The 21,580-nt window shown below is 40.8% G+C and overlaps 1 protein-coding gene across 6 annotated transcripts in view; it reads left to right on the plus strand.

The window, feature by feature from the left end:
• Positions 1–21,580, plus strand: part of PCSK5 (proprotein convertase subtilisin/kexin type 5) — a 378,572-nt gene that overhangs the window by 132,583 nt on the left and 224,409 nt on the right. For all 6 annotated transcript variants that reach the window (XM_019554922.1, XM_019554924.1, XM_019554923.1 and 3 more), the window contains one exon: positions 20,611–20,699. In XM_019554922.1, the coding sequence (XP_019410467.1) occupies positions 20,611–20,699 (89 nt within the window). The remainder of the gene's footprint in view (positions 1–20,610; positions 20,700–21,580) is intronic.

Genomic DNA, 21,580 nt, shown 5'->3' on the forward strand with positions numbered 1-21,580 from the left:
ACCTGGCTGGGGTCTTATGACCCCTCCCACCCCCAGGGCTCCTTCCTGTCCATGGCAGGGGATCGGACTCGATGATCTGTCTAGGTCCCTTCCAACTCATTGATTCTATGATTCTTTGGCCCAGAGGGTATCAAGGAAGAATTATATTCTTGCACAGCAGTAGAAGTAGGCATTGCACTGCGAGGGAAACCACTGAGTTTGACTCTGATATTAGTGTTATACTAGGTTTAAAGCTACTGGCTTCATTTTTCTTACTCCTGACATTCACCAGTGAACATAAACTAAGAATCAATTTCCTGCACAAAGGACCTAGGGTCTAATTAATCTGAAACCTTTAAGTTATTATTTGTGTGTGTGTGTATTTACATATGCAGTATATTTATACACACACACACACACACAGATGTGTAATTACAGTGCAGTAGCTGATATTCTAATGAGGTGGTATCACAGCTTCACAGCTGTGTGACACTGGTCTTTACTGTAATGGGGGTTCTGTATTTAGTTGCATCTTTGTAGAATATGAAGAATCTGAGAATCTGAATTTTCCCACTGCTCTTATCATAAAGATCTAAGGACCTGTTATGTGAAACACAGTGACAACTATGATTATGCATTTGCTTCCATACTATTATATCATTTTTGTTGTTGTAAGAAACCATATTACTATTTTACTTTAAATGATAATCATGTTTGATTTGTTCTCCACAGCTGCTCTCTTCATTGCTGATTCTTCAATATCTCCTTCCAATGAAACATCTTCACATTGATTATTTTACATTATATTAATTAAACTACATTTTTAAGGGCTGAATCTCATTTTTCTTTGTTACCCACATTTTTAATTTCAATAGATTTTCAGTTTAAAGGTAAATGAAAATATCTCTACCATGTTCTAGCTCATTCAAGACTTTTTAGTAAACACCTCTAAAGATACATTTTGCCTCAGTATTCACTAAGTGTATTTCCAATGGTTGCTGTTTTAATAATATTACCATTTTGAAGAGTTACCATGTTGTGACACCTATGATATCACCATTTTCTGATTTACAGATAAATACAGGTGACCCTCGCCATTCACGGGGGGTACGTTCTCATATCCCCCCGCGAATGGTGAAATCCGTGAATAAGGCATTGCATTCATGAACACAGTGCCCCCAGCGGCTGGGGGTGGCGGCGGGGGGGTGAGGGCACGGCTCTGGTGGTGACACCAGGAGCATGGCAGCAGCGTGGGAGCATGGCAGCCACAAGTGTGGAGCTCCTGAGGAGCTCCTGTAAGTGTCTAAAGTGCATTTAAAATGTGGGTTTGGCATTCGTGAATATTTGAAACAGTGAATGCCAAACCTGTGAATAGTAAGGGTTTCCTGTACAACAGAGATCCTGGGAGTCATCCAAAACCTTAACTGAATAAGTATGATACATAAAAGAATTTCAGTTTTCACATAAAATCTGGCTAAATATAAGTGTTTAAAATGGCTTCCCCAAGGAAATTTTTAAAATTATGGTAATTTATTACTGGATATTAAGTGATGACAATATAATTATCATTTAGCCTTCAGAAACCTATGGATCACCTGCTTGTCAGTATTGAAAATAGCCATGGCAAACAAGTGTTTGTTTTACATGCTAGCTTTTGGCCACTTTTCCATCCACATCCATGTGGGGGTATTCATAGCCATTTCAATTTGAGTTAATTTATCTGTATTTTCAGTGGTGATGTGTAGGGGGGACACAGGGGTGCACATGCACCCCCTGAGACCGCTGGTGCACCCCCTGACAGGCAGCATTCCTCACTTAAGTGATGGGCAGAGGGGCCAGGCGGGGGCACCGGACAGGGAGTGGGGGCACCAGGTGAAGTGCCACTGGTACTTCCCAGTTGGCTTAATTTGGCCATGGGGGATCCCCTTCCCGGTTGGCGAGATTGGCTGTGGGGGGAACCCCCTGGTCACTGACTGGCTGCTGGGGGGGGCATATGCCCCCACTCCCGACTCAGATGGCACCAGTCACCCATGTGTATTTTCATGATATCTTGCTCAAAGGAAGGAGTCAAAATTTACTAGAATAATGCTGCTGTATACTGGCTGAAGATCTGGTTGAGAATGTATATCTTTTACAATCCTTTTATCCAGTAAGTTCTATGAAATAGAAGTCATTTTTTCCAACTGTATCGTTGGTCTAATAAAATATATTGCATCTACCCAAAGAACCTTGTCTGACTATGTCCTTAGATAAAATGGAAGTGGTACACAGCTGAAGTAGAACGTTATTAATAACAAGTTTCCAAGGGGTTCTGTGTATTCTTGGTGTTCCATGAAACCTTGCTAGTAGCTGGTGGAGACTAGGTTTGTCACATAGTGGTGGATGCTCATCTTTCTTTCCAATTGACAATTTGTACTGAAGGCAGTATTAGTTTTCCAGGTGGGCAATTTAGGTAGTTGGCACTGGTACATCATGTAATTGTAGCTGAGGGCGGAGGTTGATCAGAAATAAGATGGATAGTTGTTAATAATAGTCTAATAAAAAGTGCCATGTCCTGTGAAAAATTTGAGAATGCCTACTTTATGTCACCACAGTGATACGCACTGTGGGATTTGTAAAGGGCTGTAAAACCTGGCTTCAGTTTTATTCCTGATGGAAAACTTTTCCCCAGATAAAATCAATAAATATTTGTTTTGTTCAGCTTGTATACAAACTCTTTCCTGACTTGAATATCTAGTTTAGAGTGCTTAAATATTAAGGTAATGGTATTTCCTGAGATGTATGTGACGGACATGCATTGAAATGTTCTGTAATCCTTTTCTCCTAAACTTCATTCTCTGAAAAGACTCAGTAGTGACAACTTAAAGTAGATTGGAATATAGTGTTAGTGACATGAAAAGCTGAAGGGCTTTAAGCCCTCTGGTCTCTAGAATTGTTTATATTCTAAAAGACTTGACAGACTATGAAAGAAAAAAGGATGATAAAGAAATGCATTCTTAAAGTGTTTCTAGCTGTGTTTGGGGCTTCAAAATGGATGACCAATTTATATGGAAAGAGCTTTGCAAATTACCTGCATATGTGTTCCTTACAAGAAAAAAGGAATATTTCCTTACTCTGAATATTCAAAAGAGAATTCAGAATTATTTAACCTTCAGGTCAGAGATGTTCTAGGTCCCGTGTACCAACTTTATCTTCTAATGAGAAGGCAAGTTAACTTGTGCTGACTGATGAGATTCATGTCTTATGTTTAAGTTATAACTGTAGCATTAAACACCTGGAAGAATGATAGAACAGATATTCAGATTGCCATGATTTTTTCGCATCTTTAATCTGTAATATTAATTTCTCATTCCAAAGAAAACCTGGGGCTGAAAAAAGATCTTTTACATAATATTGTTATACCTTAAATTTCTCTTTTGCTCTCTTACTTTTAATCAGCCATCAAAATGGACCCCCCTTTTCTTTTAGAAAGAAGACAGAAGCCTTGGTATTTGACAAAACTTTAAATTATGACTCATCCAATGTAATTGCCACTGTTGAAGTGAGGTTTTGTAAATGTTGATTTGTTGGTTTTGAACGATGACAGAATTCTTGCTCTTTCAAGATGGACTGTCCTCTTCTGAGAAATGTAATAAGACAAAATTGTTTTAGCTATGGTTAGTCTTAAACAGAAAGACAGTCTTCTGCTTTGAAAAACAAATATTTAAACAATAGCTATATAATGTGATAACTCTTGAGTATTCATTAAGATACTTGCATTTTTCTCAGAAGCATTATTGGTAGTATTCAGTGGAAAGCTGCTGCTTGTAGCTTCATTACAGTATTCTCATATAGGACTTACAAAGTTAGGAACTAATCATCCACTTCTTTGATTCTACCATTGCCCATACCTTTGCAAAGTAGTGGCAAACTCTAGTAGCATTTAGATTTATCAGCTGCCCATTAAGGGAATGGCTTGGAGACAGTACACTGAAATAGTAGCTTTGCCCCAAGACACAAAGTGATTCTTCTTCCCTCCACCCTCCCACCGCAAGCTTCCATTCTGTTCACTTACAGTACTATTATGGCATTGTCAGATTTTTCCAAATACCCATTGTTCCCAAAAATGCTGACAGAGTGCTAACAATAGTGCTCAGCTTAGACAAATCGGTACTCATCAGTTCATGGTTCTTGATGCTTTTCCCTGAAGTGCATCATCCCCCTAATTTTGAAGTCTTGCATGCGCTTTATCATGACTGTTCAGCTTCTGAATGGCCAGGGGCTGCCTACCCACATGCTGAATGCTGTGTGCATGAGCTGTACACCTTCCCTTCCCACACTGTGCTGTGCTGTGCTGCACAGGCATTCCCATGCCACGTGGAAGTCCCAGCCTCCCTCCACATCCCCTCTCTAGCCATGGATTTCCTGGGTCCTGCAGACAGTGTTGCACTGCCCTGTGTTGCCCTCAGGGATGAGTCAGAATGAAGAAGCTGGGGAAGGGAGTGGGAGCCTGGATTTAAGAATAGCCACCTGATTTAGGAGCCCAGGGGCTGCAAGGTAACTTCCCGTTCCACAGGCTACAACTTGGACAGCCCTACATGATAGAAATTAGGGCTGTGAAAATTTTGCCGGCTATTTCATTTTAACTCGTTTTGAGCTCAAAACAGTGAAATTGAAATGAAATGAAGGGCTTTAAAACAGCCTCAAAATGAAACAAAGGCAGTTAAAACATTTCAAAAGTTTTAATATAGTTTGAATAGTGGAAACTGGGCTTGCCTGCAGGGAAACAGAAAGTAAGGTGAGGGAGCAGGGAAGGACTGCTCTGATATTGACTTTGTAGCTGGCCAGTGACTATGATCCTTCCCTGAGATCCCTTCCAATCTCAGTACTCTGGGGCAAGGATGGAAAAGCAACACAAAAAGCAGCATTGTTTGAACAGGCCTGCTTTCTGTCTTGGAGCCAGTTATTGAGATTTCTTCCAGAAGCTCAGCAGCTTTAGACAACAAAGGCTACTACCGTTGATTTCCTACTTGCTAGCCTAGCAAGTAGGATTCTACAATGCCTTTTGCTTTCTTTCTATACCCTTTTATTTTATTATTACATTTGTTGATCGATTCCTTTCAATTTACTCCTCCCCCACATTCTGACATGCTACAGCCTGCCAGACATCTGACTCCTCCAGTACCTCTCCACCTTTACCTGCACTGCCACATCCTCCCTCCCTCCTCTCCCCAGCTGCCACCCCAGCCTGTCCCTCACCCCCTGATGCCTCCATTTCCATTTTTAACTGACTGACTTTCTTGCCTGCATTGCATGGCAGCCTCTAGCTTCTTTACTATTCCTTCCATCCAGGACCAGCAGACACAACAACTGCAGGTGCTTCCTCAGCCTCATGAAGGGTTTTTCAACCTGAAATCTTGCTAAGATATATTTCTGTAACTATTCAGTTGGTCTACTAAAAGATACCAGATTAAGTTGACTCAAAGAACCTTGTCTGTCAGCGCCATGTCCTTAGACCAACACCCCTAGCACCAGTCCCCAGTCAGCTGACCAGGAGGACGCAGGGCCCTAGGCACATCTAAGCCCCAGGGCTGGGGCTGGCAGGGAGAGTTCTCTGGCAGTTGCTGGAGAAGAAGCTCCTCCAGGAAAGGAAAGAAAGGCTCTGTGACAGTTTGGTTGCCTGAGATGCTGCTGGTGCTACTGTGCTGCTGACTAAGTTATTAGTACCTGTTATTATTAAAAGTGGTGGACCAGACTGAGGCTGTAGGGGAGGAGGAGTCCTCTTTGGGGCACACTACCGTGTCATGTAGAGGCTCCAGCGCCGGTGAGGGCACGCCTTAACACACACACACAGTCACACATCATGAATTTTGCTTGTCAGCAGCTTGAGGTGCAGTTTCCCAGAAACTCCTGCACCTGTATCCTTGAAACTTGACAGGCTTTATGGCCTCAGCAGGGGCTACCATGCCTGCTGTTTTCACTCCTGTGTGCCTTCACGCTTACAAGTGACACAGGTTTTTCTTTCAAGACTTTGAGGTGCTGTTTCCCAAAACTCCCTGCACCTATCTCCATGAAACTTGGCAGACTTCATGGAATCAGAAGGAGCTACCATCTCTGCTGTTTTCATCCAAATTTTCCAAACAATGACAAAGTTATAGGCAGTTTTGTGATTTCCCATTATAGCCTATGGGCAAAATGTCCAAACAGCATCGAAACAGTGAAACAGTTTTGACGAAATGGAACTGTGCTTCAAAACTAAACGAAACATGAAATGAAACACTGTCCTGGTGAAATGGAAGTTGAAATGAAAAGATACTGTTTTGCACAGCCCTAATAGGAATAGCTCCTTCACTTTTTTTCAGTAGAAACTGGCTCACATGCGATATGGACCTCAATATAATGAATGTATGAGGGCATAAACGCAAGCAAGCTGTGGAACATGAATATAATTATTCTCTCTAAGGTCATACCTGTCTGAAAGGAAGAAAAGGTCTTCTCAGGATACACAGGAATGATCTTTGATGCCTTGTGTGCAAAGCTGATTGTATTGCAACATTTAGAGATTTATATCTAAGCTGGCTTGTACTCCTGACATTTGTGAAAAGTAGGTACTACCTATTAACTCCCTCAGCTACTGTCTGCACTTGTAACTGCTTATAACATCAAATAAAACACCTGGAAACATCAGATATGTAACACGGCATGGAAATAGTTAAGTTTCTCCATTTATAGGCAGTACCTATTATATTTCTATCACAACTTGAAGAATTGAAATATTTAAGATCTCTTTTTGTTTTATACATCTAGAAGTATTTTCCAAATAAGCTTTAACCTCTTTGTTCTCTTTCTCTAAAGTCAGAGAGTTGACTTTACTCTTTTCCCCCTCATTCTCTAGAAATTTTCAAGTGAAACAGCATGTCTTGAATCAATGTTGAGTGTCTGGAACCCACAGTTCACCTTCTGAGACAGACAAGGAGGCACTGAAGAATGTTTTAAATTGAATCTGCTCTTCTGATTTTTGTTTTCTCCTCTCTATTTTTTAAATTCTCTCTTCTTTACTGAAATTTGGAGAACAAAGGAATTATTTGCAACTTTTCCAGCATCTTCACTCATTTACTTGTCATGGAACTGCTCTTCATAACAGCAGACTGGCTCTTCTCGTACAAAATCCATCCCAGGCACTTGAGAAGAATGAGTGACAAGATTTACCCTTTCTTCTTTTACAGGTACCACTATCCAGCACAGAACTAAAAGTGCCACTTTATAATGATACAAATGTGACATGTTGCAACTGCTTATTAGAGTCTAGACTGCTATTGTGAGAGGTTTCTAGGTTCACTCCATGAACACCCTCATAAGATTCTGATAAATCATTGGGCTCTTCTGATAAAATGATTCCAAAGAAACATAGCTTCCCCACTTAGTGGTCAGTAAAGAAACAATAGCTGAAGTGGTAGAAATTGGACCTCAGCTTCCCTCTCTTCTTTATCATTTTACTTTTAATGAAGGAAAACCATTCCATATTGGAGAAAATATTAAAAAGCAAGTTAAAAAGCAACATTTGTTCAAGAACATTTGTTCAAGAAGTAGATGAACCTTGAAAAATGGAGGCCAAATCGAAGAACACACATTGTTAAATAAGGCAGAAAAGACAGACCTTGCCACAAGTGAAGTTTCCAAAATGCCTGCATGTCTCACTCCACAGAAAGACCTAATGATAGGAAACATGATGGGATTATTTTTGCTGCCTTATTGCCTCATGATTAACAGACTTGGATCTCTGGGCAATCTCCTTTTGATTTACCTAGATACTTCTTTGGCAGTCACTGCCTTCAGTTCTGAACATTTTATAGACATTAATTAATTTGAAGTTACAGCACCACAGGAGGTAGGGGGGTGTCATATATCCAAGTTTTATAGACAGAAAACTGAAGACAGATTGACTTGTGCAAGGTCTTAATGTAATCTAGAGTAGAGCAGGAACCTGAACCTCAGTCTTCTAAGTCCCAAGTTAATGTTTTCATTGCAAGACTGCCCTTATATTAGGAGACTCTCTGCTATCTTTTGGCAGAGAAAATAGGGATTGAGCAAAGATAACACTCTGATAGCTTGGAGACTTTTTACCTCCATTTGATTTTTATTTGAGAGCATAGAAGGCTAGAAAAGCAAAATGTCAATGGCTGAGAAAAATTCATTATGAAGAAGTAAGGACCTTTGAAATATTTGTGCTTATTTATCGTTTCCTCACCACTAGGATTAGACAAAGTAGTCATAGCAAACAACATATTTTGACAAAGGTAGTGTTCTTCTCTTCTTTCTAGCTAATACCTAGCTAATGAGTATAAACTAGGTATTAATTTGAAAGTATTGATTCATTATTTGAAATTATTCTTTTGAGTGATCACTATTCCCAAATCATTACTTGAATTGAGTGATTGGCCACCTAATTCACCTTCTGCTTCTGGGGTTGGCTGACTGGATTACTTCCAGACTCATAAAAAGCTTTCAAAATGGCTACATGATCTTTGTTAATGTGAGTATTCATGAAAATACATTGTAACATGAGTATTTGTAACACTTTTTCTGGCCAACATTAATTTGTGCAAAAGTTTGATTATTGAATGCATAGGAATAGTGAATAAAAATACTTTAAATATTACAGAGGTACATTTTGTTTGTTTTTATTTTACTTGAACAAAAATGCCATTCTGTAGCAGTTACTCAGCTCTAAGATATTAATAGACTATTGAATAAAAGTAACTATTGTTTTTTAACTGTTATTCTGAATTCCAGATTTTCTGACCTTAAATGTAGTTTTTTATGGTATGGTGAATTCCACGGAGACAGATTTTAACATTTTGCTATTTTTAATATTTTTCTATAGATCACTTGTGTAGATCTCATATATTGGTGGTGTGAATTTCTTTGGTCAAAGATCTTTACAACATATTTATCTCTTTAAACCAAGCAATTGGTTCTGAATAGTTATCCAGAAGGCATTTCCAAATTTGACATGGCTGTGATATTAAGCCTTTTCCTATCTGAGGTATCACATTTGTAAAGCAAGAAGTAGTCATTTCAGTAAACCAGCTGATGGTAGATATCCCAAGGTAACCCAGAATCCAGTTAGCTGATTATTATGTTTAAAACAGGAGACCTGTCCATGAGCAGTTCTGCTTGGCTCTTTTGCTCCTGTGTGTCCTAGTTTTTAAAAAATGCGTAACTATCTACAACCCAATGGTACTTGTAGAATTGGAAGTGGAAAGGGAAGGAAGGAAACAGACCTAAAAACAGAAACTAGTGTAAATGATCCCAGGAATGGGTCTCACAGCATGAGATCTCTGTAGTAAGTAGTCTGGTCAGTGATAATCCTTTTCTGGCCATATGGCTGAATGTCACAAGATAAACTTTGTCTGCACTTAATTTTCATACTCACAGATCAGCTTTTTTATAAATAGTCTTTTCTAACCAGGGGAACCCTGCCATCTCTCAGCTCCCCTGTGCAAAATGAAGTTTCTTTTCTACCTGGGAAAAGTTGTACAATCTTTGCAGAAACTCCCTATGCCTGAAGAAGGGAGATTGCACCCAAAAGCTTGCTAAGAACTTTTCCCCAAATACTCAGTTTGTCTAATAAAAGATATGACATCTATTCAAAGAAACTTGCCTGCCTGAAAAAGAGCATTTGGGTCTGAAAGCTTGCAAAAAAATGTTTTTGCAACTACTTAGTATTGTCTAATAAAGGGTATTGTCTCTACCCCAAGAGTTTTGTCTGCCTATGAGAGAAACTTGTCACAGACAACACAGGTTGTCACAGAGAGTGAAAAGTGTAAACATAATGTACTAGACAATTTCAGGTATGATATATCTGGTAAGAATTATCAAATCTTTTGATTCAGAAAACTTGATGGGGACTCTTGTGAGGGGCATGTGATCAGCACACAGATTGAAGGTGATAATGATACAGTAATTAGTCATAACTGCTATGACATATGTGTTTGGGGAAACTGAGTATTAATCTTATTTAGGTAGTTTTAAGCAGTGGTGCTCGACCTTTTTGGCTGGTGGGAAGGAAAGGCAGTGCCCAGGCTACCTGCAGGCCACCTCTGACAGGTGGTCCCAATCCAACATGGGGCAGTCACTGCAGGACCACATTGAGCTGCACGGAAGGGGCAGTGTGCATCCTGGCTTCAACCTAGCCCTGCAGGGGAAGGGGAAGGCTGTGGCCCAGCCCTGTGGGGAAAAGGTACATGGCCCAGCCCCAACCCAGCTCCACAGGGAGGAGGAGGGGGCATGGCCTGACCTTGTGAGGGAAAGGATGCATGGCCGAGTCCCAACCCAGCCCATGAGGGGGCATAGTGTAGCCCATGGGGAAAAGGGGGCTTGACCCAGTCCTTCATGAGGGGGAAAGGGGACTTGAGCAGGCCCCAACTGGGTGTCGCAGGGGAGAGGGTGCTTGGCTTAGCCCCATTCAGCCTGGTGGGGGAGAGGTGTGGAGGGTTATGACCCAGATTCATCCAGCCACGGGAGGGGGGGGAGGGACATGAACTAGCCCCAACCTGCTGTGGGGGCTTGGAGTTTGGGAATTTGGCAGCAGGGGAGGGTAGCCATATATATTGCCACAGCTCCTCTTCCACCAAATTTCCTAATCTGTCGGGTGCCATGGGGGCCAGATGCCTATGGCTCCATGGACTGGACTTGGCTCATGGGCCAGAGTTTGGGTACCCCTGGTTTAGAGGACACATAATAGAAAAGTTTTTAAAAGTAGGTTCAAAGAAGGCTTGTCTTCTAAACAATTCTGGAGATAACGTGTGTATCCTGAAAATATGACTTCTAGCTTACTCTCTTGGCTTTGGAATTGTAATTGGGTTAGCTCATTATATGGGTACGAGATTTGCCTAACTTTGATAATCACCTGTGTCTATAAAATCATCATATTAACTGCTTCCTGTGCAACATATCAAATCATAACAGGATCAGATCAGCAAAATGCTGCCACTAACTTAATTAAAGTAGAAAGAGACTTCATAAGAACAGTAATAATGTGTGTAGGTAAGAAGAGGGCAGAGAAGAAAGAACACTGTTATCCATTCTTATATATGAGTTAAGGATACAGAGGTATTCCTCAGTATAGAAGTATACATTAGCTTTCTGATCTTCCACTGATTTTACTCAGCATAGATGTGGAGATGCTCTCTATCCCAGTAACCAGTGAACTCACACAGAGAAATAATGCATAGCAGTGATAACTGAAGCTTAATTTTGAGTTCTCAAGGCAGTAAAACCAATTTTAATTAAGAACTTCCTGAGTGGGTTTTTTTTTTTTGACACATTTCTGCTTGTTATTAATGACAGTCAGAGAAACTTCTCTACATGAAAAAAGAAAGCAGCAAATTAGCTGTTACTTTTAGGCTGTCTCCATTTTATATTCAATATATAATGATGAAGTTGAAGAAAAATTCAACTGGACACAGATACCTGGCATGAAAAATCTAAGCCAAAACAGTTAGTTTGGCCAAAAAAAAAAAAAAAATCCTATCAAGAAAACAGGATTCTTATAATGTACAGTGTTTAACAATTTTAACTGTAAAATTTTAACTCCAATTATAAACTTATAGGAGAGATTATTTGAAAATATGACAGCTTCCTTCTTTTATACAGAATGCTGCTGAGCTTATATCAACTTCGAATACTTTCCCCAAGTTTTAGTTTCTCAAACCAAAAAAAAAAAAAAAATGCTCTTTTTATTTTCAGGTAGCATACCCATATTGTAGATAGGGAAAACATATAATAAATAATAGGGCTTCAGTCCCTGATTCAATTTGGCAGAGATTCAGCCCGATTCGGTGGCTTAATCTCTGAATCAGAATCAAATCAGAGGACCCTTTAATCTCTCTGAATCGAATCAAAGAGATTCAGAAAGATTCAGCAATTCAGACGTAGATACAGCTTTAAATGTTTTTTTCTACATGCCTCATGGTCGCAGGTGGCTCATGAATGCTGTGATGCTGGGGGGTGCATGGAGTGTCCCACAGAAGCATGGCAGCAGACCCAGAAGTGGACCAGAAGCACTTCCAGTCCACTTCTGGATCTGCTGGAGAGTGCACTGGGGTGCCTCTCCACACCCTTCTGGCTCAGCAACTGGTACCTCCTGGGTCTGGGGGGACACCTGGGGTCCCCCCGCAGCTGATTGCTGAGCTGGGTAGGCAGGGAGGCTGGGGGGGGAGAGCCAGTGCACTCCCCAGTGAACCCAGAAGTGAACTGGAAGTACTTTCAGCCCACTTCCAGGTTCACTGCTGAGCATGTGTGGGACCCCCCCCACACTTCTGTGGGACTTTCCACCTGCCCCAGCATCACAGCATTCATGAGTTGGGCCTGGTACCTCAAGGTATGTAGAAAACACATTTAAAGCTGTGTCTGTGTCTGAATCGCTGATTCTCTGAATCATAATGGAATCTTCAGATTTGGATTCTGCCGAATCAAATTGGGGACAGAGATCTGAATCAACAAATCAAATCACTATCCCCGTTTGAGGCTGAATCCAAATCTAAATAATGGTTCCTTCATTCTACATTATCTTGCTATTAACACAAAGGACAACTGCAAAGCCTTTTAGCTAAGCATCTCTTTATAGTGTAATTTGAAGAGTTGGGAACTCATTTCTGTAAGCACATCAAGACCGGCCTCTGTAAGAAGTCAAGCAAAATTACTTCCGGGATTCTAGAAGCTTGCTAGTGTTATGGTGGGTGGTTTTGTGTAATACAAACAACTTATAAAAGGTTTGTTGCCATTTGTGGTATGCTTATTCACATAAATATTACACTAAATGTCAGCTTATTTGGTGCATACACTATAGATAGTTACTATTGTATTGCACTACCTCCATTCAGTATATGTAATTTTAAATTTTTGTAAATTCGATCAAGTAAAATTGTTTTTACAGTTTTTTAAAACAAGCATAGCCACATTTCAGGGATCATTTTCATTATTTAAGTTGCCTAGCCAAAGCTGGAATGCATGCATTGTTGAATTAGGGGTCTCTTTCTATATGTAGTCATCTAATTCAGAGTCTGTTGCTAAATTCTGATTATTCAAACATAGAAAAAGGATGATTAGAAGGAATATTGATTCTTTAGAAAGTCTGTCCTTTCAAAACAATAATTAAAATGAGTCAATAAAATGTAATATATGAAAAGGAGAAAAATAGCTTAAAATAATATGATTAATTCACACGCTGAAGAGCTGATTGTTAAGAATACACGTTTGTACATCTAGAAATGAGTGAAACAACTTTAAATAATGTAAATTTCCCTTATACAGTTGTACCATAATTATCATTTATGTTGGCAAAACATTATTGGGTCTAAAATAAACATCTGCCTACAATATAAATGTTTATGTCTGTTAGATTTCAAATAAAGATTTAAAAATAAAGCTTTTGAAAAATATGAATCCTCTAATAGGTGAAAATTACTGAAGCATTCAGCAGAGTAAGTTTAGTTCATGCGATCCAGGACTATTCAAGAGCTGTAATACTTTTGGGAGTAAGTATAGTTCATCAAAGCTGTTCATATGACAATTTGATTCAGTAAACATATGTAGTTTAACCCTTTTCCCAAAGTACTGAACACTTGCAATAACTCTTGACTACTGGAAGTAGAGAGCAAGTTCAGAAGAGTAGATTTCAAACAGATAGCAGGAAACCCAGAAAAACTTGCAAGCTATGTAGGAACTACATTGGACTTCACAAACTTTGTGGTAATAGATCTGTTCCTTCTTAGGAAATCTACTTTTTCCACATTTCTCTCCGGTTTCCTCTGTCGTCCTTTCTGTACTGGAATCCTTTTATGGCCTTTTCACTTCTATGCTGCTCCTTCCAAACTTTCTCCTCGTTCTCCCTATTAAAGCCTATCTGCACCTGGGCCAGGAGCAAAGCTGGTAATAATGGGCTGATACAATGGATACATCAAGGTGATGTGATTAGGTAAATTAAATTTACATTGTTAAGATTATAGCCATCTGTGCTTCAATGTTTGAATGACAAAACATTAAAATATCTAAATGACACCTAACCAAGCCTCATCAAAATGAGTAAAACAATGTAAAATTTTGGGAATCAAGTTTGTAAGTAGTTCTAAAGATAAATGGTTTTCCTACAAGTTGAAATACCACTTTTGCTTGCCCTGTAATTAGATTCTATATATGGAAAATTTGTAAGTTTGTTATAATTTTTCAGGTATAGAATCTAATTTTTGGAGGTTTGCCTTGATTTTGTGCCTTTTCCATTGCTACAGCAGGAAAAATAAATCTGGGGGCATCAGGTGGCCTCTTTGCCCTCTTCTTTACCTTTCATCCCCTCCCCTGCCCCTTACTATGAAACCCTGCTGAGCACATGGAAGTGAGGGGAAAATCTGAAAACAATTATGCATGAATTGATACATTTTACTTTTTTAAAAACGGATGCAAGTTTTAGCACAAGTATTCCACAAACATACTTTTAAGCAGCACTGTACTACCTGCTTATATAGAATACAAACTATGCATGATATTAGTCCAAGGCCCAAAGGCTCATAATTTAACATATTGTTCATTAGGCTGGGCTCCAACAGAGTTAACACCTTCTCAATGCATGGTGGCCTCAGAGCTCAGCACTGCTCAGTAGGTGTGTTTACTCCAGAGAACCCCCTGCCAAAGGATTCATGTGCTAATCAGCCCCCCACTTATGACTAGAATGTGTCTTGCGTTCCTCCAAAAAATTATATGCAGATGAGGTGCAGTGCAACCTTGTCCAATTCTATCTCATGGAGAGTGGGACCACACTCTCCAATATGTGATAGGCTGAGGGAGGGGGTGACAGAGGGATTCTGGGTAAATTTTTTGGATCTCCATTTGACAATGTTTACTAGACATTTAAGGCTGGTGAAGAAACAGGAATCATTGGAAAGGAGAAATAAAGGCTCAGCTCAGCTGTGAGAGTGAAGAGAAAGTGGAAATGCATGCAATTTAGTGGCTCACTGTGACTTGAAAAGAGTTGATGCTGCAGGGATGGAGCACAATGAGCCTATTCAGATGAGCTTCATTAATATAGCTTTGTGACAGGTTCCCATCTATACATTGGCCTATAATGGGCCATGCGTTTTATAGCCAGGATCAGTGTTGGCTGTATTTAATCAAATTCATATTTGGTTTCCCATGCTGAGCACATGCTGCTTTTGGCAGCAGTTTAATGATAGCATATTTAATGTGATTTTGTTGCATGTGATTGTAAGACAAGGAATATTTTTCCCCATGCTGATTGGGGTAAAAAACCTAATCTTATATTCAGGTAAATACACCCCCAGAAGGATATCCAGAGGATTTTCAAAGATATACAGAAATAAAACAGTGTTGGGAAAATATTTGAAAAGAGAAAAACAGCAAACGTTTAAAGCTCTTTACTTCTGTAACTCCTTGCATGAATTACTCAAGACTTTCCAAAATAATTGTACCTCAGAATGAGATGTGGCATGTGAAATGTAAGGTAGATTTGCTTGGTTCAAGTGAAGTTCAAAATTAGACCAGTAATGAGGAATGAGCTTCAAAATTAGGCATAGAGGGATGCTGTGATCTGGCTGATTTATGAACAAATTAATAAAGAGGAGACTTGTTGAGAAGCACATCATTCTGATACCTTAATCCAGCATTCTAATTAATCAGCATTTATCTTATTAAGTTGGTCTCTTGCTTAACAATGAAGCTTTTTTCAGCCAAATATAGTTTGTCATTTGCCTGACAAATTAAAAGACATCCTCTGAAATTCTTAATTTGTAACTTATTATGATTTTTTGGTTTTGTCCACTTCTAGTTTTCTTCCCTAGTCTTATCTTTTTTTTATTTTGCTCTTTTGTTTACATGTGTATACTAATTATATTTTAATTACTTCTATCTTACAATACTCCCTTAAAAGTTCTAGGCTATTCCACTTGATTGCTGGAGGTTTTTCAAATATTTTAAAATTCTCCATTGACTTTGTACATGAAACTGGTTCATACTGAGCGTATCTACACATTTATTAATGAGCAATAGTTACTAAGCATTTAGTTTGCTACTTGCTTTATGAAGTACTAACTAAATGCTCAGTAAGTACAGTTACTGCACAGTAGTGCCAGCACATTTTTTTTCTGACACTTACTGTGCACTCACCTAATAACACTGCACAATAGCGCATTAGCATGGTTTTTGACTGGCACGCTACTGTGTAGTGTTATTAGGTTACTGTGCAGTAAATGTCTCATGTAGAAATGTCCACTGAAATTTTTGTGATACTTCTTTTACTTTTATGTAAATTATGGGAAAGCATATTAAAGAATGAATTCTCAAATGTGAAAATAAAAGTAGTCAAATAGATTGATGCTAAAATATAGACTTGAAAATGATATCACATGCTCTGAGTTTTTTGTCTTATGTTTTAGATATTCAGAAATTTGCATAATCACATTAACAAAAAGCTACCAGTAGGCCTGGATTTTCACAGTGATACCACTGAAATGTGCATGTTTTTGACACTGTTACTATCTCATACCTGTCTACTCATTCTGTCTTTCTTGACCAAGCAGATTAGTTGCTTTGTCTCAGTTCCGCTCAGCTAAATGTCTCAAAGGTATAAATCTTGAGTAAGAAAAGCATCTTCAAACATGCTTTAGTTCTTACTGCCCCATAAATCAGGACTGAATCTAGTAAAGTCAAATTGGTTACTTCAGTGTGAAAAACAGGAACTATGGCCATTGTCTGTAGCATCACATCATTCTTGATCCCAAGAATCAATTTTTCACCTAAATGCCCTGTGTCTTCAGATCTAATAGTACCTATATAATATGGCCTGTGTACATAAGCACCTAAGCTCATCCCTCCTGCCGTCCAATTTTTTCGTGACTGTTATAACTTCCAAGCCCCACGTTTCTGTATACCTCCATGGGGTGTGTCCACATATGCAAGCACATGCGCTTGCAGCAGCTCAAAAAGAAGTGGTGAAAATTTGAGCTGGGGCTTTTTGCCTCAGTGCACGTGCTTGGGCATGCACTTTGTTGTGAAGCGACTTGTGCCACTTGGGGCAAAATAATGCTGCCTGCCTCCTTGTGGATCTGCAGCCAAGGGGAGCTAGAGCCTGGGGCCAGCACCTGTGCTATAGAGCTCTCTGGAGCTTCTGGGGCCCAGCCAATTGGTACCTGTGGACACTACTCCTTGTGCCAGCTGGACTCTGCACCCTTTACCCATTGCAGCAGTCTGGCAGTGGAGACTGCTGCCTGGTTGTGACCTGCTGCACACCTGCCAGACCCAGATGGGGACTGCACAACCAGTAGAGGCATCTGCCTCTCTGGCCCAGCTGCCAGTGGGCTGTGGCTGCAGAGTTGGCCTCTGTGGGGCACTACCACCATGTGTGCCCACTGCCTGGCCATCTGAGCAGCTATTGCCCAGAAGATATTCTGGTTGTAGTGGCCTGCTTTGAACTATCAAAGTATGTCCTTCTGGCCCCATTTGGCCAAGAGGTCAGCTACAGCCAGCTGGGTCCAAGGTGCCAGCTGTGAGCAGGCACGGTCCTGCCACTGGCCTCCCTAGCAGGAATTCTGGTGTTCCCTATTGGAAAAATGAAAAATCCTTGATAAAAAAAGTCCCCAAACCACTCTGTAAAATACCCCCAAATCCATGTTCCTCCACAATTAAAACAAAAGACCACTATAAAGAGAGAGAGAAAGTGAGACAGAGACAGTGATTAGTTGGGCAATGTTTTATTGATATAGCTACAATGTTAAAGCAATGTGGAAGCCTACATTGAACTCTAAATACATGTTTCATGAATTCATGAATACATTAATACATAATTTGCTGCCCTCCCACAGGGGCTACAGCCCCCACACAGGGGTTATGGCCCCCCACTAGGGGATTCAGCCCCCATACAAGGGCTACAGCCCCCCCAACAGGGTTTATGGCCCCCACACAAGGGCTGTGGCCCCCCAACAGGGGCCGACTGTGCCCTGGCCCACTTTTTTAAATTCCACTTTTTTTAGACCCCTGGATAGGGGTCTAATTTTCTCCCCACGCTGCAAGTTTGCAGCAGGGGGAACATTTTTTTCATTCCCACACATGCCTCTTGCCCCGTCTCAAAGGGGTTTGTGACGGCGCAAGAGGCACGTGTGCGCTCATCTGGATGTGCCCAGGTTATCAACAAGCCAACTCTTAATCTCAACTGAAATCCTGTTTTCTCTTATCTATATCTCTCTCTCTCTGTGCATCCGTTCCATTTTTTGGCTCTTTGAGACTCTAGCCATGTCAAACCTCTTTGTGGCACCACAAACCACATGTTAAACCATGTACAGCACTGAAAATTTCCAGCGCAGGGGTAAAATTTGCCACCAGGTTTTCCTGGTAGCAAAAAACACCTCTGAAAAAATGTGGTACAAAGTACACAAAAATAGCATGTGTCAGGACATCAGGACAAACATGGATATGGGGGAGCAGGCAACCCAGGGGTGCCTGCTCCCCCATCTCCATGTGCTGTGGAGCCCCCGGACACTCCCCTGCTTGCTGTGACACAGGGTGCCTCAGTGTGGGGCTGCCTACCGGCTAGCCATGTGCCGGAGCACCCTGTGGTCCAGCCCCACCACCTCCCCCTTCCCACCCATAGCACATGGAGCCTGGCCAGAAATTGAAACTGGCCATGGGGAGTTTGACCACAGTGGGACAATTGTCTCACAACAAAGGGCACATGCAGGGGAATGTACTGCAGCACAAAGTAATAGCACTGATTGGTGCAACTGCTGTTTGTGCTATTGCAAGCAAATGCTGCTACTCATCTGGACATGGCCTCTGTTTGTATTATTTAACTCTGCAGAGGATTAGGATAAAGTTTATGTATGAAAGCAACCTTATGAAATGAAGCAACATTAAAATATATTACATATAAAAGTCACCATTTACCTCAGTGTCCTCAAGGTTAGGGACAGACATTCAAAAAGCCTGAGCCTGTATTGTTTCAATCTTTGCAGGTTAGTCTAACCTTGGTAGGCTAAATCAGTTTGTAACTGCACAGAAATCCCAAACATGCAGGCACATACCTGCAGTGGCTCAGGCTAGAAGCTGGGGGCACTAGAGCAGCCCTCCCTTCCTTCCAGAGTGGTGATCTGAGAGAAGCATGGCCAGGCCTTGTCAGGTCTCTGATTAGTGAGGTCTGCTTGCACCATCCCAGGCTTTTCCCACTCGTTGCTCAAGAGCAGGAGTGTTGCCAGATCCCATCCCCTTGCTAGCACTCTGAGGTAAGTGGGGGTGTGCAGTGCATGCATCTATTGATGATATAGAGCTTTTCAATCTCCCTCCCTAGTTTTTTATACGGTCTGCAGCAAACTGACAGGCAAACAAGCTGGGGTGGGGGGCTCATACCAGTGTTTATCACCCCATCAGCAAAATAATAGCCTCTCTGCATTACTTCAACTCTTCTTAAACAGCTTACCAGCTGACCTGTTGATTAGCTCCAAAAAGCCCTAAGTGGTCACTGTTCTGCCTGCCTGTCTCAGTGATATTGGAGACATGAACGCACAGACACCACTCAGCATTAACTGGCATACCACATGGCTAGTGTCCATGGGGCTGGGGCTGTGCTGTGGGAGATGGGCGGGAGTGGGGTGGATCCCTGCTTCAGCAGTGAGCAGGGTGAGGGGTAGGGCAGGGATCACACCCTGATCTGCCTGCAGTCTTTTCAGTCAGGGAGCAGAGGAGAGGGGCCAGCCCTGCTGTAGATGCTGGAGGAGTCTGGTTTATCTTAAACCAGCAAGGGGTCAGGGAATGACATTGCATAAACCCGTTTGACCCAAGTCAGTTAAGTCTGATGCTACATTCAACCAGGTTTATCTCAAACAGGTTTCAGCTATTTTCAAACTGGATTATATGCACTGAATATCTGTTCTGTTACAGGTTTAAATCAGTTTCTTATCACTTAAGCTTCTTTATGTGTTATGTCTGTCCCTAGCCCAAGAGTAGACTTTAGCAGGCGCTGTGGGACCGTGATTCAGACAGAGCCTTCCTGATTTATTGTTTGCTAAAAATATGCAATGGAAGCAATGGGGAGAGGATAGTCCTAGTTGTATTGTATGTTTGCCAGTTCTTTCAGGAGAATGAAGTACAAAATCCTATTCTTATCTGGGTCTTGTACCAAATGAAAAAAACTGTTCAAATCAGATTTCTCCAAGTTCTGTTTATAGACCTGGTAGCCTCCTTTTTGACATGTATACTGTACCGACATGATACCTGACACTATGGATTATGCATTATTTGAATATGTCTTTGTAACATGCTGTGTGGATTGCCTATTGCTAAAAAAATTTGCACTGAGAAATTTAAAAAGATAGGCATGATATGATTATCAAATAGACCTTAGTGGAAAAGATGGAATTTATTCATAAACTGCTGTGACAGAGCAAATAGTCTAAGAAATGATTAAACATATATGTGATAGTTTTGTGTCGAACATGAGCTATGGAGAGGGATCATCTAGTACCATCTTGCCTAGGCATCCAGATACATTTTAAACATTCAACGATGAGCAAGATCAAAAACTCTGAACACTCCCAATCTGCATTTTGGTGGATAATTTTACTTACTTAAAAAAATTCTGTCTGCCTGCAGGCATGGAACCCGTTGCGCCGGAGAAGTGGCAGCCACTGCAAACAACTCACACTGCGTAGTAGGAATTGCCTATACTGCCAAGATTGGAGGTATGTGAAACAGTTTGATACCATTAAAATAATAACTCACACAAACCTTTCTGAACAAGTAGTCAAAATTTGTTTGCAAGACAATGTTAACTAAGTCGTCAAAGAAATGTCTGTGGTACAGAGGTAGTCAAATGCAGTTACTGAAGTAAAGACTTGTTGTGATTTGTGATGTTTCATCAGTGCTCTTTAGAACACCACAAAGACGCAAAAAATTTCTTAAAACTCAGAACCTAGATTAAGAACATCTGAGTTACATTCTCAACTCTCCTTCTTATCTTCTCTGTAAATCATTTGCTCAGTTGATACTGGGATAATAATTACCGTCCTCACAGGAGACTGTGCATTTGTGTGTAAAGATGAGTTCATTAATGCCTGCATAGTGGCTTGATATTCTTAGATAAAATAGACTACATTAAAGAGCATTTTACATGTGCTGTGGGACACAGTGTTGGTTGCTTTAATTAGCAAGCCACACTAATTCAAAGCACCTGAACGTCACGTGTATCAATGTTGCCGTGCATCCTTGCACTGAAAAAATGGCAGTGGGGCGCTTTGAACTAAATCTCATCAAACATGTTTTATTTCGAAGCGCACTACCTTAATTTCTTCAGCATGAATATTTCATAGACATTAGGGCTGGAAGGAACCTTGGAAGATCATCGAGTCCAGCCACCTGCCCAAGGGGCAGGAAGTCAGCTGGGGTTATAGGATCCCAGCAAGATAAGCATCCACATTTCTCTTGAAGGCATTCAGTGTAGGTACATGAACCACCTCTGGTGGCAGGCTTTTCCAGACCTTAGGGGCTTAGACAGTGAAGAAGTTCTTCCTTATGTCCAGCCTGAAACGGTCTTGCAGGAGTTTATAACCATTCAACCTCATCA

The sequence above is a fragment of the Crocodylus porosus genome, unplaced genomic scaffold (genome assembly GCF_001723895.1).
Source record: "Crocodylus porosus isolate Cpor-Errol unplaced genomic scaffold, CroPor_comp1, whole genome shotgun sequence".
NCBI classification, from domain to species: Eukaryota; Metazoa; Chordata; order Crocodylia; family Crocodylidae; genus Crocodylus; species Crocodylus porosus.